We start from the raw sequence: 26382 nt of genomic DNA, 5'->3' as shown, positions 1-26382 counted from the left end.
GGGTTCCACGTGGGGGTGGGATTACTTCAGGGATCAGCTCTGAGGCCCCTCTTGTTTGTGGTGGCAATGGACAAGTTGACAGACGAGGTCAGGCAAGAGTTTCTGTGGACGATGATGTTCGTAGATGACAGTGACAATAGAGAGGAGGCCGTGTTGGAGATGGTAAAAATGTCATGATTTTATTGGGAGGGACCAGGATGAACAGGATTAGAAGTTAGACCAGAGGGACAACTCAGGTTGAGGTGTTTGGAGACAAAGTTAGAGAGACGAGATGGTACGGACGTGTGCAATAGAGGACATATTGGATGAAGGATGTTGAATATGGAGCTGACCGGCAGAAGGAAAAGAGGAAGACCTCAGAGAAGCTTCACGGATGAAGGAGGACATGTAGAGGGTTGTTACAGAGGTGGATGCTATGGTTATGGTGACATGGAGGCAGATGATTCAATGTAGTCAAACAGAGCCGCCAAAAGAAGAAAAACCACCCAACAAAGAACCAACTAAAACACATCATCTCCATGGACAACAATTCATAGAACTGCTTTATTTCGTATTCATTCTGATTGAGTCCAAACACACGCACACACAGTCATCTATTTATCCTCATGTATAAATAGATGAATTTACACAGATATACATAAATACACATTTCTGATATGCATATTCATTTTGATATCATGCTATGTCTCTGTAAAGGACTCTTCCTATTGGATGAGGGCACACAGGGATTTGAAAACACACACAACACAGCTGAACAGTTGGAAGAATCCCTATTGATCTGCATGTACATTAAACCCCACAAATCTTTCGGTTTTGGATATCATACAAAGACACAGCCGTGGTTTGCAAACCATAAATATACAGCAGCTGCATCTCAATAAACACACTGAAGAATATGGTACAGTAAAATCATGTAGATTGCAATCATTTCTTGCCCAGCAGCAAAAATGAAACCAAATAAAAATAATATTTTCCCGATTCAAATGGAAAATATATTTGTATATCTTTATATATGTATTTATAGTTTTATGTACACATTCTCAGGAGCACAACTATGAGAAAGAAAAATAAATATTACAGCACAAGTGGAAAAAAATATAAACAACAGACCTATATGTAAAATTTCCTAATAAGGCAATTAACGTAAAAGCTAAACTGTACAAAATATTGCTGCTATGGTCTTCATCTGATGAACAACAGCAAACTGATTACAACTGGCCACTGCACGTCATGAGAACAAACCGATTCTTATTTTACAACACCTGACATTGATGTAACCTCCCTTACACACAAACACACGTAAAAAGGTACCAACGAACCGAAGAAACTGCCTGTAGTTAGTTTAAAAAACCCAAAAACCTCCAAATCTTTAAGTCTTTAAGATGTCAGCCACAGAGAGACTACAGTAAACACTAAATGTACAATGACTGTGATTGATGTCACAGACACATGTGCACACACACACAAACACACAAACCTAAAATAAATACTGTCCAAATATCAGCATGTGTGAGCAGAGACTCTTATCTAAGAACTCGAAAATATGACTTCTGGATAATGTGACGAGTGTTTATTTGGCCTCTACCACTAGTTCGTCTTCAGGTCCTTTTAATGAGTGCAAACAACGTTCAACCCATTCACAAACTGCTGTGTCTCACCAAGCCAACACGCACTGCGTTCACTGGAATATACAGGTAACAGCTACGATATCGACCGCAAACACTACAACTGGTGCTCTACATCTACAAACATTGGAAAGATTCCCCGATTTCTTGACGTGAGGAGGTGATGTAGAAAAAGATATGCCGATTCTACTGTTACAAATGATCCCTGTGCGTCGGTCCGAAAGCAGGGCAACACTGGAAGACATTGTGTAGACATGAAAATTACTCTAATGACAATGTCTGCTGCCTTAGTGTTGTAATTGACGCCTTCTATTTTGAAGGCAAGAGTCATCACCCTCAGCTATTAGAACAACATGTGGTGTAGTGGAAAACAACACTGAATTAGACAACACATGAAAAAGAGAACAAAATACCGCAAAATACCGCAGTGAAGAAAATGAGCAAAACAAAAAGTCTTTGGATGCAAATAGATTAAAAAAAAAAATGAGTGAAAAGTACCAGTCGTGAATATTACAATCAAATACAAACAGACAAATAAATAAAAGTTCGCAGTAGTAAAAACAGCTGAAGAAAAGTTTAGAAATGAAAATATAACAACAGGACTTAAGTTTTAATAATGCTGTAGGTGAATATGTTTTTGCTTTTTTTTAAAGTTAAACTGCATATTTTCACTACTTTAAAGGATGACAGAGATATCTGGATGTTCTGCTTTGATTGGCTTAAAGTGGTTTTCACTGTAACTCCTGTACTGCGAGCACAGAGCCCTCCAACATCACGGGATACAGAAGAGTAATCCACTGACTCAGGGGGAAAAAAAAAAAGAAAAAGCTCTATTTATCCGAGTTATGTTAGGCTATGGTGGCTGCCTAGTAAGACGTACTTTGCACACTTGGTTTTGCAAAAATCTTTTAGCATCAAACTGTTCTGAATTTTGTGATGATGACCTCTGGTAAGATTATCATGGAAAAGCAGACACAGCTAATTAACTTCAACAGCAGCGGCATAGTGGAAATGGGCACCATACTGGCAGCAATTACAACCACTGAGCTGGAGATTTCCTTCGAACTGGTTGGAAACACAGCAGCCAGTGCAGTCACAGGATGACTGATATGTTCCAGTCTAAGGTAATTGCACTGGAGATAATTTTGAGATTAACGAGTTTAATTTCATTTTTCTTCAAATTAGGTTTCCTTACTGGGAGAAACCACTTTATATGCTCCTAGTTCTGGATGTGCCATTCATTTTCTTTATTGAGAACCGAAGGCAGTGTAGCATTAATATAGCTTCATTAAAGCCTCGCTACAAAAGATGAACAGTTGCTTAAAAATGGAAAACTTTAATACTTTAAAACTTACAGGTACATTTCTATAAGGAGCATCCACTCAATTTAGCATTTTTTTAACCCGTATTTGTGTCATGGATCAATGTTTTAATGAGCTTCTTGTGGTTTTGTTTGATCACAGAACCCAGGAGATGTCTACTGGCTAGTATGTGTGACCGCTTTGCAACATAAAGGATATCACGAATAAAAATGACTTTCAGAGATTCGTCGGGAAAGAGTCGGTTGGAGAGCTGTGTTAGTGTGAAACAGAACAAAAAGTAGGTTATCGTGCTCTTTTGGGTGTGTCAAACATACAAGACTACATACAGCCTTATGCGCACTATGTCACACATACAATTATTTATTAAACTGATGTAATAAATTTCATTTGTCAAAGGGTGAAAGGCAGGGATGGTTGCAAACCAGTGATATCATCACTGTCAGGGTTTTTTCTCCCTCTGGTACTCTGGTACAGTCACTTTTTCCTCTCAGTGTGTTTCTGTATGCATGTTTTTAAATCCTGGTTCAGACAGAGATCGCGCTGCTGCCACTGAGGTCTGGACTTCAGACTGATGAGTCCTCTCCGCTGAGACGTTCACTCCTGTCTGCCAGAAAACAGGATTTACTGTGGGAGACAGACAGACTGGGTTAATGCATTCAGAAGAGTGAAAATGTTTCATTTCCCCCCTGGGTGTACAGCCTGTAAACTCTCATTAATTATTTGGAAATGATAAATAAACACCGAGCCATCAAATCAAAGTGCAGCTACAGATGAAAAGCAAACAGGAAGCCAGGACAGTGAGCTCAGGCAGAGTTCCTTAACAGCAGGTAAAGGCAGGTATAAAAAAAATAAAAAAATATTTTTTACAGGCTACGGCCGTCTGATTAGTCTGATTTTCCAGCAATAATCCCACATATAGTAAATATTTCTTGTATCTTCTAGAAACCACACTTTTTTTACCTGGACTGTCTAAACAATCCCAATCAAACTATGAACACTTTCTACTCTTTAGCTCATGTTCCTCACCAGCTGACGTACAACTTTGTACGTGATGTTTTTTTGTTAGTTTGTTTGTTTACCAATGACATAACCTTTCTGGATTATTATAATTATGACCGGTTGGTGACTGGCTGCTGGAAGGTGAAATCTGCAGCGAAGAGGATACTGAAAACCTCCTTGTGATTGCTGTGGTTGGTAGTAGATTGCCATGGTTGCCCATAGTTTGCATAGGAGACGCTCACTTGCATGTAAATTGTGAAGCTGAACACGAGTGAAATTTGAAAAAACGAGAAACGGAGAACGTTCGCCTTCAGTTTAAAAATTGTTTCATATTGCTACAAACAAAATGCTTCCAAATGTGCAACTTTGACAACAAACAGTCTCCATTTCCGTCTTGCATCGGACCTTTCGCAGTTTCACGACCACTCGGCGAGCAGTTGGCGACTGTTTTCACACATGCCGGCGTCTTCGCTGCAAACTACAGGTGATTTCTGGAATCTGCTAATGATCAACGCAATCACACAGTTTTCAGTGCAACACCTTATTTCACTTAGTGCTAGCAACCTTCAGCAACCCCTCATCAACTGATTGGGGATAAACATTTTTGGCAGACTGTTAAACTGAATTGAACTGAGCTGAATTTTCCCTAGCGACTGCTTGTTGCCAGGGATTCGCTGACTGGTCTTTAGGCTCTAGGTATGACTGAGGCTTTATATGCAGCTGATGGGGTCAAAATCTGTCATTCGAGCATTGCTGCTCTTCATTAGACAATGATGCTGCATTTTCAGTCACATGACTCTAGTCACATGATGATGTCACACTGATGGAGTGTAATTGGCCAAATTATACTGACATCTTACGTTTACAATAAGAAAGTGGAGCTCTGTGTTGTATGAGCTGTTGATTTTTGTTTTCTGCCTTTTTTTAAAAATAGTAGATTTGTTTATGTTTTGTCTTTTTTTTGGGGGGGGGGGGCTACTTAGTAAAGAAAGGTCTAGCGTGAGAAGCAGATGGAAAAACAAAATGAGTTGGGAAAAAAAACAGATTAATGTCGCTTTTGCATTAAAGCGACATTAACAAAGTAGACTGGCTCACAAACACCTCGTAAAGTTAACAAACCCAAACTAAAGTGACCTAAACGCCATTCTGACTTTAAATTTGCATAAGTTTGAGTGACTTATTTGTCTAATTTACATAACTGTTAAATTCGGTAGTATTTAAATATAAACTTAAACCAGAAAATAAACTCGTTCCTCATAAACTCAAAAGAACTCATCACATTGCCTCCGACTGACTGAATAACTAGAAACCGGGTTTTGATGTTCAATAAATTGCAACTTGTCAGGTTAGTCTAAACGGCTTAAGCAGAATGAGCCATGGCGCTCTTGTGACACATGAGCCGATGGATGTGTGTGTTAAAGTCTGAGCAGCTTGTTGTTGGAGGGACGCGGGATGGCTGGTCGTGGACTAAATGATCACAGAGGCAGTCGATGACCATTTCCACCCATTTGTCAATGAACAATGAATGCTGTAATGTAGGAGTGGGTTTCTGGATGCAGACCAAGCGTACTCTTGAAATAGTAATGGACTTTGGGACCTGAGAAGCTTTGCCTACATTTACTGTAGCAGCTTCGTGCAGAGTGTAGCGTTACAGCTCATCCTTCCCTAAGAACAAACCCAAACATGGTCCCGAACAAATTTCATTCCACTTCTGGGGGAAACTTTCTGTGCTTCATATTTTAGTCCGATGCATCTCACTTACTGTCTCTCTTTCCCAATCCCCATCTGGCAGGGCCTTAGACTCTGAGCCATAGTGTAGCGGAGAGTACACCCAGGTCCTGTCCTCTGGAGGCTGTTTTTACACACCCACCACAGCAGAGGGGGCCAGAGGGACAGAGGAAAGGCCAGAGGCAAAGAGACAAGCAGCAGGGGCAGGCAGGAGAGAAAGACACAGGAGATCACAGGAGAAAAGACAAGACAGGAAATGAAAATTAGGGATGCATTAAGGAGGAATGTTGTTGAGACATACTGGAGAGTGTGAACGTTGAAAGTGTTTGGAAGGATGTGTTCATCCTGGCTGAATTGAACATGATGTTAATATCTTATACAAAAACAAACCAAAAAAAATGCTGTAAACATGTAAATATAAAGATGACCCTCAGTGATGTGTGCCTGAATCACATGTCTTGGTGTTTTGTAACATTTGGACTAAGTCCTGGGGAGCAAAGCAAGGGATGAGCTGCTAAATCATCCAAGCGGGAAGTATGAGGAGCGAGAAGGAAGGAGATGGGAATGGCAAGCGGGGGGTAGCCAGGATGCCGGGACATTCAGACACAGACACAGAAAGCATCCTCGTCAAAGAAAAGCAAGAGAACAAGATGTCTTTTTCCCCTTTTCCAACAAGCAAACATGTCTTTTGTTTTATGTGTTGTTGTTGTTCGTTTGAACTCAGTGTTGTTTAGAGTCTCTAAAAAGTCTCGCCATTATCATTCTCGGGGTACCAGCCCTTTAAGATAGGGAAGCCGCTGCAACACGGCAACAGGTAACAGGGATGGAGGTGGATGTCACACACTCACACGCTTGCACATGTATATTTACACACACACAAAGCTCAGCACATTGCAATAAACACACTAACTACACAGGTGCAAAGAGAAATAAAGCAAGCTGTCAGTGAGTGAGGAAACAATTACTCAAAAGAAGATGAATATAAAAGAAACTGTCAAATAAGAAGCTTCCTGTCACTTTTTTAACCTGCTGTGAACAGGTTTTGTTCTTTAGTTTCAACATGATCACAAAACAACATAATCAGTTGATAAATCACAACAATCCAAAAAACCTTGTTTCCTCTCAACACTGCAATCAAATATAGCCTAACAACGGGAACAGCTACTGTTACAAGGCCACTGCTGTCTAACTTATATCTCACTTACTGGCTGACCAGACTGGCATTTCCTCCTTTGTCGGAAAGGAGAGACCACCCAGGTCCTCCCATCAGGAAACTGACAACAGCAGAGGTACATGACAGATGGACAAACAAAGACAGATGAAAAGCTGAAAATAGGGTGGAGGGGGACACGGGGCGAGGAGGGAAACTCAAAATAAAACACTGACGATAAAAAAAGGAAGCATGCTGGGGTGAAAATGGAAAAGGCGCGGATACACTGGATAAGTCGATGGTCACAGCTAGATTCACGTGTTTGGCTGCCGCCTCTGTTTTCATTTCCCGCTTGCATACAACAACACCATCTCGCCACTTTCATTATGGCTTCTGAAGAAAATCACAATAATGAGAACATGTGAAATAAGAGAGAGCGCATGGAGGGAGTAAACAAAGGATGTGAGGTGGAAAGGGAATGGCAAAAAACTGAACGTTTGAGCGAAGAGGTGTAACGGGTTAATGGGGTGGACATGAGAGGCAACAGAAATGAGAGTGAGCAAAAGAAGAGAAACAAACATATGATGTGAGTACGGATGTGAATCATAAAAACTAAACTCCCAATCAATCTCTTCTTTTCAGTCTCGCAGCTGTGCTGTTTTTTAATGGGGAACTACACAAGCTTAAATGCTGACAAATCTTCAAAATTCTGACATATACTTAATTTCCATCTCTGGAAAATCTACAATTTAAAACCATTAAATTGTTCCAGCAGCTTGATAGACTATTAAACAGAGTCTTGGGATGATAAACTGGGTTTTTATGCATCACAATTCGCTCCTCCTTGCAGAAATGATGGAACAAATCTCACAAGCACTGAAATCTAATTCATATTGATTTTCTCGAGTAAAAACCGTTCCCATAATTTGGTCGTGTTAAATAAGCAAACCAAAATGTGCAGAAAATCAGATTAAAGAGATATTTTTATAGGAGTGATGTAAACGGATATTTTCTGTAGTCCCAACAGACCTGAGTGTGATCTTGATCTATCTAAAGCAAAGCCATGCCTTCCCTTGAAGGACCTTGAAAAGCTCATTCGTGCTTTTATCACTTCCAAATTGGACTACTGTAATTCTCTCTACTCGGGCCTCCCATATTCTTCTAGTCACCAGCTCCAGTTAGTTCAAAATCCAGCTGCGCGTCTCTTAACTGACACTAGAAATTATGATCACACCAGTTTTAGCCAACTTGCACTGTATCAATTTACCTTTAAAATTCTAAACAATTTGGCTCCCAGCTATCTATGTGAACTCCTCCATTTGTATATTCCTAATAGAGGACATAGATCTTCCAATCAAATGCACCTGACGCAACCAAGGTCTCATCTGAGGTCCTGAGGTGATCGGGCCTTTGCTATCGTAGCACCCAGACTCTGGAATAACCTCCCTCCTTATATTCCGTCCTCGGAGTCCATCCAGTCTTTTAAATTGCATCTTAAAACTTATTATTTTGTCTGGCTTTTGATTCAAACTAGTTTGTTATTTCGTGGCTAGTTATGCTGTTTACCCATATTGTTTCCTGCCCTCCTTTTAACTGTTTTTTTATTCTGTCTTATGCTATTGCTCTGACCGACCGTGAAGCACTTTGGTCAACTTTGTTGTATTATTATTCAATAATAATAATAATAATTATTATGCTATAGAAATAAATTTTGATTTCATTTGATTTCATTTTAGACATTAGGCATTTAAACACTGCTCCAGATTGTAGCATGTTAATAATTTCATTTGAAACTTCTGAGAAATAATTTCCGAAACACGTGTCTTGCTCTTCATGTGTGAATGAACCGGAGCAGCACCTGAAGTGTTTAAGATTGGAACAAGCCTTTTGGGCAATCATGCAGAAATCCTATTTATTCTTCAGAGCGAGAGGAGAGCACAAAAAGACGAAAGGCTAAACTGAGTATTGTGGTACAAATCCAGTCTAAACACACTTGTCCGTACTCCTTTTATACTGTAGTTTGTGTTGTTGGCATTTCATCAGCAGCTAATAGAACAACAAGCTCTTTGCCACTCCATGAAGTCCCTTCTGAGCGCTCTGCCTGTGGCATGCTTCTTTGTAGTTACACTTCAGGATGTGTGTAGTGTCACTTTTTGTCACGCAGTGCTACAGACCCCCTGCTGCTGTGCACAGAGAGAGGATCTCCTGCTTTTGAAGCTTGTAATGGGCGTCAGCCACAGCCGGGTAGATGAGAAGGCTGTTAAATTACTGAGGGAGCTCACAGACTAACCTGTTGGTCATTAAAGTTTCTCAAAGCCACATTAGAAGGTGTTTAATTCCTGACAGGCCAAGTGAGAACGTTTCTATCTGTAACTGTGATCACTAGCTCTGCTCTCCTTCACCCGATGCTCATACATTCATTTATAGCTACGCTTTTGGGTAGACTGCTAGCACAATACTATCTGACAGTACTGAGACTGAGCAGATGAAAATGGGGGAAAAAAAGCTTTAAATGTTATTTAGAAAAATCCTGTGAGTGTGTGTGTGTGTGTCTGAAGGTTGGCTCGAGATCATTTGAGACGGGAGCAACAAAGTGAAGGTATACATCACTCTAATATCACTCAGCAAACACTCCAAACCAAAGCGCACACCTGTGTTTAAAGAAAACATTTTGGGAAATATGCCTCTTGCTAAGAGGTAGATGAGACGAGTAACTCGACTCTCACATCTAAACACTAATCTACCTGCCAACAGACTAAGCTGAGCATTAAAAACAGGATAACAGATATCAGTCTTATAACTTGCCTCCAGCAAGAAAGCAAAATGTTTCCCAAAACATTTCGATTAGCTGAAAGCACCACACACTGCAAACAAGAGCTGCGCACACTCTTTTTCCCGTACCAGCCTGATCCTCCGCTCCTTTCCTGTAGTCTACGTGTTAGCGCATCTGTAGGACAGCGTCAAACAATTCAGTCTATTCAGTTAAGATACACCGACTCTGACGTGATGATGTGATGGCTAAAAAAACAAAGCCAAACTAAAAGATTAGAGAAGTGATGAAAGCTGCTGCTTTGTGTTTGCTGCACATGTCCGAGGGTATGTTTGTACTTACAAAGTAGATATCTGTGATTGGCACATCGTCGTCGTCATCAACCGAAGCCTGACTGGTGCACCCTGAACCGGACACCTGGCTGGCCCTGTCTGCTTCCACTGCCACCGCCTCCTTTGGGCTGTATGTGGCTTCTTTGGGTGGCCCCGGGGAGGAGGAAGCAGCTAGGGCAGATGATGATGCAGAGGAGGCAGCCTCAGGTGCTGACAAAGAGCCTGAAGGTTCTGCTGCGGCACCGTCTAGAGCGTCTGTGCCGGCTACTTCCTGAACGTCACTGTGGAAAAACGAATGTTGTATTGTTAGAAAATGAATGCAGGGAGAGGGTCTCCAATTGGCAGCATTAAATTAGCTGTTAATAGTTCTTTTATATGTATGCAGACAAGCACAATTGGATTACTTTGATTCAAGAAGAGCGTAACTATGTGGTCAAAGTGCAGCACACAGTTTCAGGTATTTATAAAAATGTTGCATCCTGTTCAATTCACCTCACTTTATGTATTAATGTATTTTAACAAGAGCAGAAACAAATCTGCCTGCACATCCACCTACACACAGACCCACAGCCGTTAAGAGCCATTAATTGGGTCACTTGCCATAAGCCACTTTCCAGCAGCAGGGCAGAAGAGTGGGACCAAGCTATTAGAGAAAATTCAACAGCTGTGCGTATATGTGCGGTGGGGGTGTTTGTGGTTTAGATGCTTAAGCTTAAAGATTTGCCAGCTGGCTGTGTGCTGCCACAATCCTTTATTGTTCCTGGCCAGATCATCGACTATTAGGAAGGATTTAGGCACATCCACATTGCTTTCTCAGCTTCTGTGTTTGAGTTTAGCTCCACCAGAGGAAAAGCCCGGCAGCAGGCCAAGCAAGCAAAAAAAGGAGACTTGGCATCTCCAAGTGAAGAACTGAATGGCTGAACAAACGAGGGGGGACGGGATGATTGTTGCCATGCAAAAAGATGCTCCCTTACTCAGTTCGTCTCAGCCCATTTCACCCCACCTCTTTCTTTTTATTTATTTATTTATTTTTTACACAAAATGTTTCACTACACAGTTTTTTCTGCCTGCCTTCTTCACAAATTGCTCCTTATATTTATCTTTTCTTTTCATCTTCTAATTAAATATACAATTTCTCCACTTCATGTCGGCCTTCTCACCTCCATCCAACCCATTTCCAAAGCTGCAGGTGTGTTAGAAGCAGCTTCTCAGAGGAGCGTTGAGGCAGTTAATCCATTCGCCTATCACTGTCTCGGCTGCTCTCGCCACCCCTTCCTTCCTCCCCGCCAGCTCTTTCCAGACCCCCAGGCCTTATGTCTAGCCACTGCCTTCTCACCATCAAACCCAATTATTCAGTTGGCTTCCCTCGGCAACCGCACCCCAATCTCCACTGACCTGACTCCAGGAAAACTCCACCGTGTTTACATTACGTCTGTTTAAGTCTGTAAAAATGAAAGTTATTTAGTTTTTGTTTTCAAAATCCAGAGCGGCATAAAGTGTTGCTCTAACTCTCTTTGTTTCACCTTGAAATTAAAACTAACATGCAATCCAATCTAGTTAATCAGAAACATTTTAAAATATACAAAGTGTGGGATAATCGCAGCTTTATGGGCGGTAGCCTCAGGCGTGAAAGCTTCCCGACCCACTACCCTACTTTTTCTGATCGTTTCCCCCATGTTTGGGTTTTTTGGATTTAGTGTCTGCACCATGTTCCCATTTAAAAAAAACAGGAGATAAACACTCCTTATGTATGCATGTGGGCACTCTCTCATAACCTAATTACTATAGATGCATGCCCCTAAATTCACCTGCAGCATTTATTTCCCCATAACAAGAGAACCCTGACCTCATGAACAAATGGGTTAAGCTGCTTTCAGTGTTTCTCTGTGTTCCACTGTGTGTGTGTGTGTTTGTGTGTGTGTGAGACAGGTGAGGTGTGTTTACCTAACAGCTGGCTAAGTCCTGCTGAGACACAGGCAGCAGGTTATTTATAGTATGGTGTCAAACTGAGTCATATTGCGGTAATAGAGGAGCCTCGTTCTAGCTCTTTCTGTATTTGGGTCACATGTATGATAAGAGCTGTCTCTTTCTTTCACGTCTTTCTGTCGTTTACAGTGAAAAGGACAGAGGCTGTGACTTTGTTTCTTTTATTCATAATGGTCTGTTTTGTGCATGGTGGAAAATATTCATCATTAAGCATTTTGTGGGACTAATATGGCAACATGCCAGGTGGCAGCTGTATTACATCGTTTTTATCTATTTTAAATGAGGATATTTTTAAAAGTATACAAATACTTAGTCCGTTTACAGGTACTGAGAAACGCTTGCTTAAAGAATAAACTTTAGACCAAAGCATTGGTTCGTGCCGCCCCCTAACTCTGGGTGAGGCCAACAGATAGAATAAAGATGGGAACCATGAAATAATGAACCCCAAGCTGCACTAGTTTGCATGTGTCCATGGGAAAGACACTGAACTCTAAATGAACCCCAATGCATCCATTAATGTGTGTATGTGATGGATAAACCAGTGTGGATACCACGTTCATGATGCAAACCTCCCGTTCCACCACATCAAAATATGTTTACTGTGGAGACTATTTGAGTACAGTACATGTTCTTTTTTTGCTTGTTTTCTCTCAACAGGTGATAAAGATGATTTTTGTGACACGATGCTTGAAGCAGCCATCAGAGGATGGTCACATTGTGGTCATAAAGAGATGGACACGGTCAGCAAGAATGCAAAAGTAGACTTTGGTATATAAACGATGCTCAGTTAGTACTAAGCACCCCTTCTTTTGGACCATTCTCTGCAAACCTTAGAGATGTTTGTGTGGGAAAGTCCCAGCACCAACAACCATGCCATGTTCAGAGTCACGTAAATCACATTTTTGCTCCTTTCCCCTTTAGCACGTCTGTGGTGTAAAACGTGCCACCAAAAGTTCCTCCAAAGGTTCCTGGTATCTATCGAAAAATCTTAAACATGTTTTGCAGCTGGCTGACCAACGATGTAAAAGTCGATGTTGGCACAGGTTTAGGATATTTAATTAAACTCAGTGTTATGTGAATACACAGGTTACAAGTGTGTTTCTGATGTTTTGTTCTTGTAAATCAACTGACAAGAAGCGCATTCGTCTCTCCAACATCAGATTTTAAGTCTAAGTTTGAGGATGACTTGTGTTTACATAGTGTTTATCCTTGTGTTGTTTGAGTACCTGATTTCAGGTGAGGGCTGAGGAACAGAGATGGTGGGCTCACTGTCGTGTCTCTTCAGCTCCACCTCCACTGTGATGGTCTGCTGATCCTCCTCACGCACACGCAGCTCCTCCTGGGTCCTGAAAACACAAGCAGCCTCATATAAAAAGAAAAACACGCAGAGGAAATGAAACGCCAAAACACACACACGAGGAGGAAAAACGGGCCTAGTCATAAACACACTGACATCAGATTTTCTCTGCCACCCACCCACCACACCCAGGAGTGTTTAATGCTATGAAAACATACAACAAGTGAGTGTTTGTGAAACAAGCTAATACATTTTGTGACTCTGGACTCAGACTCACCTCCCATCATGGCTAAGCGACTGGGTGTGCCTCCTGAAGACAGAGGAAACACAGTCAGTAAGAGCAACATGCTTTAAGGCTCACACTGGTGAATTCTGACAACACAACTTTAAGCTTAAGTTTAAGAAATAAGAGTTTGGAAATAAAACCAGTTATATTTCAGACTAAAGCATAACAAAGCCATTAATTACAGTGTTAACTGTCCCATATATGAACTTTAATATTTATAAGCTCATGTATAATTAAAAGGGCAGTGAACAGATGGATTCCCTGTGACCATCTAATATATAAATGTTTTAAAAGATGTGTGTGTGTGTTAGTACCTGTAGCGGGGGTGTTCGGCCGTGTCAGAGGGAGATCTCTCAGGAATGGACAAAGAGGTGGTGGAGGAGAGTGTAGTGGCAATTGATGCGGTAGTGGCCTCCTCGAATGATGGAGGAGTACATGGAAGAAGATCTGGTCTCCCTGGTGGACAGACACAGGTACAGTCATTACAGTTTATCTTGGAGAGAGCTGGCACCTGTCAGCAATCTTTTTTTTTTGGCATTTTCCTCCTTGGATGCCTCCTGGGCGAGGTGTTCTGAGCATGTTCTACTGTGAGGAGGCCCCAGGGCAAAGACAGGACACGCTGGAGAAATTATATCTGTCAGCCAGCCTGGGAATACCTCAGTGTTCCCCCGGATGAGTCGAAGGTTTTTTTCGGGGAGAGTGAAGTTTGGGTTTCTCTGTTAGGCTACTGCCCCCGCAACCCAGCCACATATACATGGTAGAGAAAGGATGGATGGATGGAATATGCTGTTGTAAAACTATATACCGTGTTCCATCTTTGTTAATTTTATCATAACACACAGCATGCAGTGTATTTACCCTCGTCCTCCAGCGTTGGGAAGCTGTGAGCTCCTCTCAGGTCGTAGATATTCTCGTCTCTCTCAGAGGTCAGCTGGCTGGCTGACCAAGCTGCACCAGGACCACCACACTTGGGCACCGTCAAGGACACACGACCCTTCTTTGACGGAGAGGACTTCAAAGCTGAGGAATAATTTACAATAAGGCTTTTATTTACAGTAATGAACCTGTGTGTTGTGTAGTTTGGGGTATTTAGCTTACAGTATACACAGCCTTTAAGTGACAGTTTTTATGATCTCTCTCTCTCTCTGTATCTATCTATCTATGTATGAAGTCTGAAATTAATTTTTACTTTTTAAAGACCTTTTCGGGAACTTGTTCTGTGTTTGTTTTTAGTGACCATTATATTGTTTCTTTATTTTCCCTTTTAATTCCTGAGAAAATCACTTTAGGTTAGGAATTTGTTTGGGTTTAGCAGAAACAGGAAATTGGGATTTCAAGCAAACATCGCGACTACATACACCATTTCTGAACATATATAAATGAATGTAAACTCTTATAAAACATGGAACACTCTGAAAACACATATTTCAGTGGGGTAGATTCTCGTTGGATATCTATACTGATAGGCACTGGGTTATGTTGCCACAGAATGATGTGACATTCTATGATGGGAATGAAAATTACCAACCTACACAGGGCTGAATTCAAAGACATCGCAAAAATCAAAGTGAAAAAAATGATGCAGTCCATTTTGGTGAAATTTCATAGCAGCAACTCAGAATGGTGCTCATTAGTTTGTATAGACCTCAAGTGCTTGAATGCATGCCTGACAGTGTTAGAGTACGGTCCTAAGGAGGTGACGGATGGTGTCCACGGAGATCTCCTTGGATCTCATGGATCATGGCTCTCCCTCCATGGACATGCCTCCCCAGACCATCACTGACCCACCACCAAACAGGGCGTCCCGAACAGGCAGTTTAACATTCTCCACGGCTTCTGCAGACCCTTTCACATCTATCACATGTGCTCAGGGTGAACCTGCTCTCATCTGTGAAAATCACAGGACACCAGAGGTGGACCTGCCAATTCTGCCAATCAGGCTGCACACTGCCAGGCAGTGAGCACAGGGCTCTCAGGCCCAAGAGTCAGAAACGGTCAGAAAAGACTAGGGGGGCATAAAATGTCAGGGGTGTCCACCTGTAAAACCATTCCCGTTTTGGGGGTCGTCTCATTGTTACCCCTCCCGTATGCCTGCTTTTAATTTTATTAGCACCAAAGCAGCTAGAACTGATTAACAACCCCCTCTGCTTAAATCTAACCTTAGCTAACCAAGGCTGAAAATCTCATACACATACCCCTATGTACTCTTTACAAAATGCTTAAAAGCAGTGCAAATAAAAGCAAATAGAGATCCAACAGATCTATTTTCCTAAAATGATATGAACTAAAAAAAATCTTTCAGCTGCTGTATCTGATTTTTCTATCAAGACTCGACACTGAAAGCAACAAAACCCTGGTGTGTGGCTCTCTCCTTCTCTCTACCTATGGCAACTTCTTAAATGAAACTCACAGGAGCTCTTCTTGAAAACTGTGGTGCTCATGAACTTCAAGAATCTGTCGGCATAGAATCCTGGCCGGTGGACCGATACAGTGTCCTGAGGGAGAGACAGAGAGATTAATGAGACAAATGGTGCATGAATAAAATGATCAAACTGGTGCTCGCAGTAGATTAAAACTGTCTGTGTTCTTCAGTGACCCATTTCAGTAATTCTTCTCTCTGGGCCAAACCACACGAGTGAACAACACCTGCTACAGACACGCAGAAACACAGTCAGACGAGGCTACAGACCCAACTCTTCATTATTTATGTTTCAGCAGACGGAGATAAGACAACACCAGCAGACTGACAGATGACACTTGGTGTTTGGTTTGAGACAGAGGACAGTATGGGCGGTGGAAGCAATGAAGAGAGAGAATCTCAGTTATTAGCTTTTTTTGTTTCAGCATCACTGTTGCTCAATATGTAATGTTGCGTGTGGCTCGGAGGTCGTGCTGAGGATCCATTGTCGTCAGCAACAGTGACGAACAGGACGCTGTTTGCTCTCCCACACGTCTCGCTTGTCAGGGTGTTTCGGAGTGGGAGCTTGGAGTAAAGAAAGGAGGCGGGGAGATTCATGGGACTGATCTTCTGTTTTGTGCTGTAAATCTTTCTGTATCAGATTCCCTGTAAAATCAGACTTGGCAGAACAAAATATAAAATACTGTGTGTAGGCAGCTGCTGATCTTAATGGCTCTGTTTATGGAAATAACGCTACTTAAATGAATGTGGTTGCAATTTGCTAATAATAAAGTGTTTCTACGGCATTACAGTTTTAAGGCCCACATGTTTTTCAGAATGAGCAACAGACAGTGTTTTCCTCAGAGTTACGTTGTTTTAGTAGTGGTAGTGGAGGAGAGATATACCTATGGTTTTATAAATAAATTAGTAAATAACACTTTACATACAATAAACAACAGATTAATGTTGAAATTACGGAGCTATTGAACTTTTAAAATATGAGTGGACTGAAGATGTAACTCCATGGTGTCGTTCTTGGGATGTGTGCTAAAGGCTAAGATATACCCGGATGGCCTGCATAAGTGAACTCTGGAGTATATGTGGGATAATCTATCATGAGCACAGGACAAAGGACAAAACTACAAGTCAGCTACACAGTACAGGAGCTTCTCAGCTGTGGAAACCCATGCCATGAAGCTCCCTGATTGATTGATTGATTGATTGATTGGTAATTTATTTCAACATGTGAACAATATACAAGTACATTTAGAAAAGAAATAAGAGAGAAAAAAAATACTATACAATTTTTGTGCTGATGTTAATGCCAGAGGAGGCTTGAAGCTCTGTATTGACTCAATGTTATCGAATCAGCAGAATGTTTGAGACTTCTATGCACAAAAGAGCTTTTGTCCATTTAGCACCCTTGACTTGGAATGAACTGCAGAACTGGAAAATAACTGAATTAATTTGATTTCATTTAGTGCTTTTAAAGCAAAACTAAGAGTCCCTGAGGCCAAGTCCATAACAAGCAACAGTTTCAATTAGATTGTTTGTCATTTTAACTGAATTTTATTTAATTCTATCTTTATTTTATTTGATTTTTCATTTCTTTTTTCACGTGTGTTGTTGCTGCCTGTGTTTAATTGAGTAACTGTGAGAGACTTGCTGCTGCCTATTTTGGCCAGGTCTCCCTTGAAACAGGTTTTTAATCTCAATAGGATCCTCCTGGTTAAATAAAGGTTAAATAAATAAAAGAAAAAGAAAAAACTTCACCACTCTGTGACACTGCCCTGTAACTTTATAGGGTTAGTCTGGGATAGGTGTGGATTTACAGGTTTAGCCATGTGGATGGAGAAATAATGAGTCAGGCAGGTAAGCTGACAGAAAATTGACATTTTGTGCCAATAAACCCTCTTACAATGTCGAAGCTCAGGAAAGAAACCCAAAAGCTAAAAACTCACCCCATCATGAACCAAAGCCTTCCACGTGTGTTCCAGTTTCTTGATTAACCTGCAAAAACAAAGTTGGCATGGCAAACATGAATAAACCTAATGAACTTAAAGGTGTTTTAGTACAAAACACTGTGGCAGTAGTGTACAGCATGTACACATTATTTATGTCAGCATCATACAGACGTTTGGCTGATTTCTAAGATGATCACCTGTAAGACTGCAAGATGTCGATGATTCCGATGAAGAGAAGAAGCCTTTCTCCTTTTCCGCTAACGGCGGGGATACCGCCCATCCTAAAAGGAGAAGAGAAGTAAAGCTAAAATGAAATGTGGCAGGTTTGGGTGCCATTAATCTCCAGCCATCAGCTTCTCCACAGAGTTTATTTGATTTATTTTTCTCTTTCTTATCATCATTAGTCAGCTTTAGGATGTGTTCTTTGTGAGTAAAACAACATTTAATGTCAAACTACAACACTTATTCAAAATAAATGTACGGTATCTAGATTTAAAGCCGTACGACTCATGGTTGGGTTTAACTGAACAGAAATGTGAACCCCAGCTGTGGAGAGGATGACAGCATCGGGTCTGGTTCATCTTTGCAGTCTTCTGCTATTCCTACAGCTCATTCAGGTAACTGCAGGCATCCAGGCATTCACCTTTGACTAAATAATCCCATAAGTGCTTCTCTGCAATGTGAATACACTCATACCCTGTACCTTCAGTGCCTTTTAAACTTGTGACAGAGAATCTGATTTAATGAGATTTCAGAGTCAGATGATGTTTCTACCAGAAATTTGGCTTATGAGAATAAGCCTATAAAGGCAGGAAATGTTGGTTTCTTTCTACTTAAATCTAAGACTATAGAGTATTAGGGAACTTTAATGAATACTCCGATTTGTTAAGGCTAACTGCATATTAGCAAGTCAGCAGGGTTTTAGTCTCTGCTGAACCTTTAATCTACACTGAACTCAACATTCGGACTTCTGACACAAAACCGCTGATTGCTTTACGGGCAAGATCTGAAGTTTGCATTTTCTTCAATTTCTTTTGAATTTCTCTGAAGTTGTGTATATTAAGCTCTAAGAGGCAGCACCAAAAAATGCAATTATCTTTTCAGGCTGAAAGCAGTTGAAATTGAAGCACTGAAATGGTTTACATTTAATTTGAAGGAACTAAAGTGTCGCATCAAGTGTGAGCATTAAAAGGGAACAAAGAGCTGAAGAGAGAGAAGAAGCGTAACTACTGAAAGCAGAATAACTTTAGGAGGGAGAGTAAGAGATAAAGGTAGATGAATAAGTTCTAACATTGTTATTTATCCTTCAGGTTGTTAGCTCGTATAAATGCGGGAAGTCGGAGACATGCACTCCCAAAAGCCTCTGCTGTTCTCCTCTCTGGCCAAACTCACGTGTCGTCTGTGTCAATAGACCCTCCGCAGGCAGCTCCCCCCTGGATGGACTCCATGGCTGTGGAGTACAGAGCCTTCTGCTGGGCCACGGGCCTTTTCTCATCGCTGTCACCCTGGGAGCCTTCCATCTGCCTCTCCCTCTCCGCTTGGTCGATGTTGTGGACCCCAAGCAGCAGGCTGTAGTCCATGATCTTAAAGCTTTCCAGCACCTGAGCACAGGACAGGCAAAGATAGTTGTCAGTGTGCAGTACCTATGAGACACGCAGCTTCTAAATCCTGACTGAAAGCTTTTATTTTTTATTATTTTAACATGTCCCCAAGAGGGATATAAAACCAATAACCGTGGAGATGTTAATGCTATACACAAGACAGAGTGGTGCACGGGCATGCCCACACTGATAAACAATGTATTTGACTGCCAGTGAGTGCACACACACTGCTTTCCGAGTAAAGTAAATGGAAACAGCAGACAGTGATTTACAAGAGAAAAAGCCAGCCAGCTACAAGACCAGACACCTCGTTAAACCTTGTACTCGTAACACAGCTCTAATTTATAGAAAGGGGTCCTGGGAATGCCAAACATCATAACCTCAAGAAAAGTTTTTCTTCCATTCCAGCTCCCCTGTCTACTCTCATCCATCCTCTTTTATCGATCAGGGCACCATGAGTATCATGGGCTTCCCCACCCTTCTTTTTAAAGACTTTTTATATGCTTCTTCATCTACCATTACTTTTTATGAGCCATTTAACGGATCCTGCATCACAACAAGCAAACCAACTTCACCATCTCCTCCCCTCCTGTCTGTCTCAACAGAAAACACAAGTAAAAAAGCTAAAACCAGTATTTGCATTTAGCTGTATATTCATATTTCTCACCAGGCAGTCTCTCTGCAGGGTCTTGGTCAGGGCATTGCAAGTGTCCTGGTCCATCATCAGGCCATCCTGCAAGTCTTGCATGAAGTCCAGGTCTTTAAAGGTGGGCCTGGCCTTCTCCCTCTCCTTCTTGGACGCTCGCCTCTTGTAGGTGGAGCCCTTCAGGTCGTACTTGAGGTGCATGCGCACCACGCGGGGGAGGACATTGTTCATAACAACCACACGGATGTTCTTGCCACCTGACTGGACACAGTAGAGGCCGAAAAACTTGGGCAGCAAAGTGCGAGGGTTCTGATTCAAGTTCTGGAGATGAGAAGAAAAGAGGGAGAACATGAGAAATGAACACCATAAGGAGACGCCTTGAGGGATTGAGCCGAAATACAATATGTGTGAGGTACAGTAAGCTCACATGTAACAAAAATATATATATCTTTTAGAAGTTGTATGACTTCAGGCAGTGTTTCTGACACTGGAACAGAAATTGTTGCTTTTGATTAATGATATCCATTTCAGTTTAAATAAAAGCTTCAAAACAGCACAAAAAGGAACGCCACTGAACACAAAGAGGCATTTTTCTCCTCATGGGAACGTGACGGAACGAAACATACACGAGGAAGAGGATAGCTGATACATGTTACGCAAACAGTTGACTGACAAACAACACATGATTCTCAGTGTACACACACTTTGGCTACGGTTACATATTCACCACCTGATCGCACCAGGATCCATTACACAACAGAGAGAGCCAACAGAAATGAAGGTTTTTCTCACAGTGCCATGTCATGTATATCAAAGTGGTTACTGGACTCTGTAGCCACAGGAGAAGAAAATCATACTTAAAAAGCACGACTCGGGAAAGAGTCGTATCAAAGCGGAATTTAAGCTTTTAAATTTACTGTAAGAACAAAAACCTTTGATGCTCCACCAGAGCACACAGTCAGAATGAAAGTATGACTGACAGGTTTTTGATCATTCTCAGTGCGATGATGTGAATTTTTATGTTGTGATTTTGTTTACATGTTTTACTTGAATTACTTATTAAAAATAAAGCAAATAATTAATGGTTACAGTTCTACAAAAGACTCTAAAAACTAATATTCAGTTTGGGATTCATGCCTCAACAGCAGTTATAAGATGAGCTGCAATCATGAAATTTTGTGGGTTTGTAGGTAAAAATTTAAATATGTAATAGGGCTGTGCGATATGACCAAAATCTCATATCCCGATATAAGAATTATATAAATCACAAAAATTTAACATTTTCTGTAAATTCTGTGAATCTCGGGCCGCTCGACTTGCGGGAAGTGTTTCCAGCTGCGCGTCATGTAGCTGGAGTCGAATGCATGTTTTAACCGATGCATGAAACTATACGTTTTTAGACATAAGTTGTAAAGGCCGCCGCTTTCTTTGTGAGTATTTATTACACGGCGTGCTGCGGGGAAAAGCCTGTTCTACCGTTTGAGTCTAAGGTTTATTTTTTTAGCACCTGGCGGCTCTTTTTTTACTTCTCATCCGTAAATAATCTGCTCTTTCACGTGATTCAGTTTATTTTGAAAAGTCTCAACAGGATCTTGAGCTTTATTGTGAAAGGTTTATGTGGAACATAAACAAGCGGACACGCCATGCTGTTACCGTCGTTGTTGCTAACCACAACGCATAAAAACAGGCGCTAGTCCGTCCATAGTGTGGTTATATTAAATATAAGAGAAAGAGAGAACTTTAAGAAATTAATATAGCCACTACAGTGACCATCAAAACGATAAAAAAATATTGCCGTAAACAGTTTATTTTGCGACACCACGAAACAAAGGTTAGCGTAAAATGAAACGATAGACGTTTTTATATCGTCATCCGATATATATCGTTATATCGAACAGCCCTAATATGTAATACTTCATCCTAGTTCTGCTATAGGTTTCTTCCTTTTACAAGGTTGTTTTTCCTTCCCACCTTTGTCAAGCACTTGCTCATAGTGGGTCATCTGATTGCTGGGGTTTTCTCTGTATTATTTTAATGTCTTTACCTTACAATATAAACCGGCTTGAGTTTACTGTTGCTGTAAATAAAATTGAATTGAGCTGAATGTATTACATCAAACTGACTTGACTCTCATCTCGAAGAACATATGTCATAGCAAGAGCTCTGTCTCTGGCTAGGACTTAAAGACCAAACAGGAGTTTTCAGCGTAAAGGTCGTCGGTGTGCACACCCAGGTTGTTTCTTGCTGCTTTTTTCTTTTTTTCAATATTTACAAGGTTATTCACTGTGAAATTTGTAATGTGCTGAGGCACCCGAGGGAGAATATTCAGCATAAACAACCTGAGTTGCGATGTATGCCAATAAATAACACACTGAAAAATCTGGAGCTGAAGCCACTCCAACTCAGTTCTGGTTTACTAATCAACCTGATTGCCAGATTTGGCTTCCTGCTATTCTTCCATTTCCCAGAAATGTAAGTCAAGTTGAAGAATCACTATTTTGATACACTGGAGGAGATCCAGTGGGAACTGCAGATGCTCACGTGCAAGTGATGAGAAGGGGACTTACACAGAGCGATCTAAAAATAACAGCTGTGGAAGGAGAGCAGCAATGCCTGAGGAGTCCGGCTACAAGGGGTAATCGGCTGAATTCATATCTGACTGGGGTTTTTTTTAATTTTTTGTGCAAAGTCACAGTCAAACTATTATCACTGAACAGAAATGAAAAGACACAAAGCACTTTAGATCATTTTTGGCTAAGCCAAATGCAATAACAAGATGAAGGCACACAAGGACATTTTAAAAAAGTTCTTTAGCAAGTACTTTCCTCTGTATCACAGGTTATGCCAAATATTTCAAGAATCAATGCAAACAAATTAGTTTGGCTGGTTCCTCAGTTATAAACCTGCTTTGACCTTGGGACTTGGGCCAGCTCAGTCCCATTAGAAAGATGAGAGAAGTGCGAGAAACAGAGGGCTGCTCCATATAGTGGTAACACACAGCAATCAGGGGTAAAAATGACTGCAAGAGGAGAGAGAAAGAGGAACAGACTCCAGAGAGATGAAGGATGACTAGAAAATGTGGCTGAAAAGACTAGGTACTTGGTGAATGACCTTCAGATGAGAAAAGCTTCTACAAAGAGCAGCAAAGAGAGAAAGAGCATCCTCAGCCCTCAGCCACACACAACCCTTCTGTCAGCGTTACGAGGGCAGAGCGGTGACGAGCCAACAACACGAACACGTGAGGCACGGGAGCAGAGGAGAGGGATGGAGAAGAAAAACGAGAGGAAGGATTTAAACACAAAGACAGAGCGAGAGGGGGAAATCAAGGAAAATAAATCACGCTGAGAGAGCCACAGCAGCAGGAGGCTCTCTTTGGAGAGTGACAAGACATTAAAACATGAAGGACAAGCCATATAATAGAAGTGTGAATAAACAGAGGGGAGAGAAGTGGCAGCACGAAGTCAGTTACATCACTGTGGTCTGCATGCTGCCCAGAGCCAGAGTCTTCAGCCCACAACCATGAGCCAGTCAGCTGTTGAAGACGTGGAGCTCCACCAATGACTGCTTGTACGCTGTCTGTTATGTGTTTGCCTAAAATACAGATAAGTCTACAATACTCAAACTACTTCTCAATGTCCAAACATACATTTTTTGTCCTGTGTCGTGTTTCTGAGAGTCTTTAAAACCTCCCTCCCCTTTCTCTTGCCTCGGGCTACAGCCCGAAACTCTCCGCTTTTATTAAACCACTCGCTTAAGACCAATTACACCTGTGAAAATGTTTCAGAGCACGACCAAAACGATGGAAAAGGTCACAGTAAATGCGCTGAGACTTCAACTTCCTTAAATGATTAAACAAATTCCTGCAGTGGACTTTGCCCGCAGCTGTCGGTGCATTAATAAACACAAGGGCGAGGGCTATGAACCTGTGAGGCTGGATTAGCAGCATGGACATACATGGAGCTGTTGCTGGTTGACTTCTTTCAGAAAGAGGCTGTGAAGTTTTGGAGGGGGTGGGAGTGGGCTACTGTTGGTGGAAGTCATGCTCTGTTAGGCTTAAGCACAGTACATCCGGCTACTGAAAAACACCAGCCAGTCTCTTATGAAATCCTATGGCCTGAGGTTTCAGTCACAGAAGATAAAAGCTGTTAAGTCTGCTTTATTTGAAGGTTTGTGCTTGGAGGAAACATTTCCAGGATCTTACATAAACCTGAGAGCTTAAAAAAAACGTAGGGATAGAAGTTAGTATTTAAATGAAATAATAATAAATAATAACCTATTATTTATTCACGATTTTCTTATTTTCTTCCATATATGCCTTATTACAGTTTTTCAACATAGCCAATATTTCAAATGATGAGGTCAGTGCATGTAGAAGTAATCCCTGTGTGCCAAAATGTCAGGTTTCAGACTGCTAATAGACAAATCGTTCTACTCTTGGCCTTTTATGATGTCATTAAGAACAGATATCCCTAAAATGGTCAGTTGAAGCTGTGAAAAAAGGGTAGCCAATCAGATAAAAGTTTCCTTAAATGCAGGCTGGCCTTAAAGAAAGAAAAACGGGAGCTAAATAGCTTGTTTCAGATAGAGGCTGCACTAAAGCCTGGCATAAGATAAATAAGGGTTATTTTTTTGAACTACGACTCATGCAAAGCATCTCTATTAAAATATGGATTTTTTAAAAAGTGTGGTGTCTTCAAACAAACATGCATAAGTACACAAAGGGTTCCCTGCCTTTTATCCAGTGCTCATGAATCTGTGTGTCTTGACGACAAGAAATTAGTGTGCGTTACTTAACGTAAACCTGAAAAGAGTTGCCAAATCCCAGTGAGAAAATAAATAAAACATGGAAGAACAGCTGCTGTGGCAGTTCATTTGAACTTCTTTGGTGGGACACGCCGATTTGAGCACAAAATGATTATCATTATTATTATTATTTTAGGTACGCTGTCATGCACACAATCTGCTTACCATGTAGTATCCAGGCAGCAACTTCTGTAAGAATTCAGCCTCCTTGTGCATCACAGTCTTGATGATGAACTCATCGTCCTTTGTAAGGTAGAAGACTGAGCCACTCGCTCCAGGATTGGACAGCTCGATCAGAGGCTCGTTGCACAGGGAGTACTGCAGGGTTACACACAGAAAAATGACCAATGTTATGAAAAAGTTAAACAAAACAACTATAAATAAAACTTAAAATAGATGAGAATATTGACCTAGTTTTACCTTACAATTGTTTACGTAGAGGATATAGTACTCAGTAAAAGTACACTGAATTAGCTGTTAGTAGTACTCTGTTTGCAAGACGCACAAATTGTACTACTCTGAAACTGAACGCAACTTCGTAGACAAGTTACAGAAAACATGTTTTTTTTAAAGTTGCAGTCTATTCGACAAAGTCATGGAACATGATCATTTCTTCAGTCAGTGTGAGTCACACTGACTCAGTAAATTGTTAACGGTGTTCAGATTTGACTGAGCCATGACTCAGAAGAGTTCGCCTAAGTACTTTAACTGCTTCCGTAAGCTCTGTATCACAGCCGCTGCTGCTGCCATAAAGATGGAATTGGCTGAGTGGACCGACTCCTTTTCACCTCTCCCCGCATAGATCCCCCTTAACCCTTCCCATCTGGTTCTTTTAGATTACTGCAATCCATGCAAACGCTACCAGTGGAACACAAAAAAGCACAGAAAAATAATTACGGCACTTCATTATACATCTCCTCTGATACCTTCCTGTTAACAACATATTAATGAAGAATACCACGCTGACTAGAACTCTCTGGCTCTCTGGGGATCAAATCTATAAATGAGGAGTTGCCTGCACTGCTGATAATAAACATAAACACTGGAAATCAAACACAAACACCAGCATGCTGAGACACAGAGCCCAAATTTGAATATTAATGAAACACAAAAGGCCATAGGACATAGGACATATAAGGACATAGAATAAATATATATTTTACAGAATTACAATGGAAACAAACACAAAGCTGAAAGAACATGCTTTTAAAATTCCAATGTTGTAACCTTTTTTATACAAACACTCCCCATCCAACTTCCGCTAATTACTCACATTTGAACATTCTCCTGAATCAATTCCAACATTTTAAAACACACCTAAGCAGGACGGGAGGATAAGAATGTGAAGCTGACTAGGAATAGCAATAAGCAAACAGTTGGGAGGCTCATCTTCACACTAGGGCTGTTCGATATAATGATATATATCGGATAACGATATAAAAACGTCTATAGTTTCATTTTACACTATCTTTTGT

General features: G+C 41.1%; 1 protein-coding gene across 3 annotated transcripts in view; it reads right to left on the bottom strand.

Moving 5' to 3' along the window:
• Positions 1–529: 529 nt before the first annotated feature.
• Positions 530–26382, bottom strand: part of pip5k1ca (phosphatidylinositol-4-phosphate 5-kinase, type I, gamma a) — a 53470-nt gene continuing 27617 nt past the window's right edge. Inside the window, exons 6-19 of one of the 3 annotated variants that reach the window (XR_014909569.1) lie at positions 25073–25225; positions 20126–20425; positions 19250–19458; positions 18055–18138; positions 17855–17903; positions 15906–15990; positions 14354–14515; positions 13810–13951; positions 13487–13519; positions 13139–13258; positions 9937–10207; positions 9726–9771; positions 5709–5798; positions 530–3571 (exon numbers count right to left, since the gene is read on the bottom strand). Coding sequence is in view for 2 of the 3 variants with exons in the window: in XM_085397689.1 (XP_085253815.1) it covers positions 3569–3571; positions 5709–5798; positions 9937–10207; positions 13139–13258; positions 13487–13519; positions 13810–13951; positions 14354–14515; positions 15906–15990; positions 17855–17903; positions 18055–18138; positions 19250–19458; positions 20126–20425; positions 25073–25225 (1701 nt within the window). In the remaining variant the exon portion in view is untranslated. The remainder of the gene's footprint in view (positions 3572–5708; positions 5799–9725; positions 9772–9936; positions 10208–13138; positions 13259–13486; positions 13520–13809; positions 13952–14353; positions 14516–15905; positions 15991–17854; positions 17904–18054; positions 18139–19249; positions 19459–20125; positions 20426–25072; positions 25226–26382) is intronic. The other 2 variants (XM_085397689.1, XM_085397690.1) reach the window with 2 other exon arrangements.

This window comes from Rhamphochromis longiceps, linkage group LG23 (assembly GCF_057381845.1).
Source record: "Rhamphochromis longiceps isolate RC_006_pf linkage group LG23, R_longiceps_female_GT1.1, whole genome shotgun sequence".
In the NCBI taxonomy this organism is placed as follows: domain Eukaryota; kingdom Metazoa; phylum Chordata; class Actinopteri; order Cichliformes; family Cichlidae; genus Rhamphochromis; species Rhamphochromis longiceps.
This window is presented reverse-complemented; position numbering and strand designations above follow the sequence as displayed.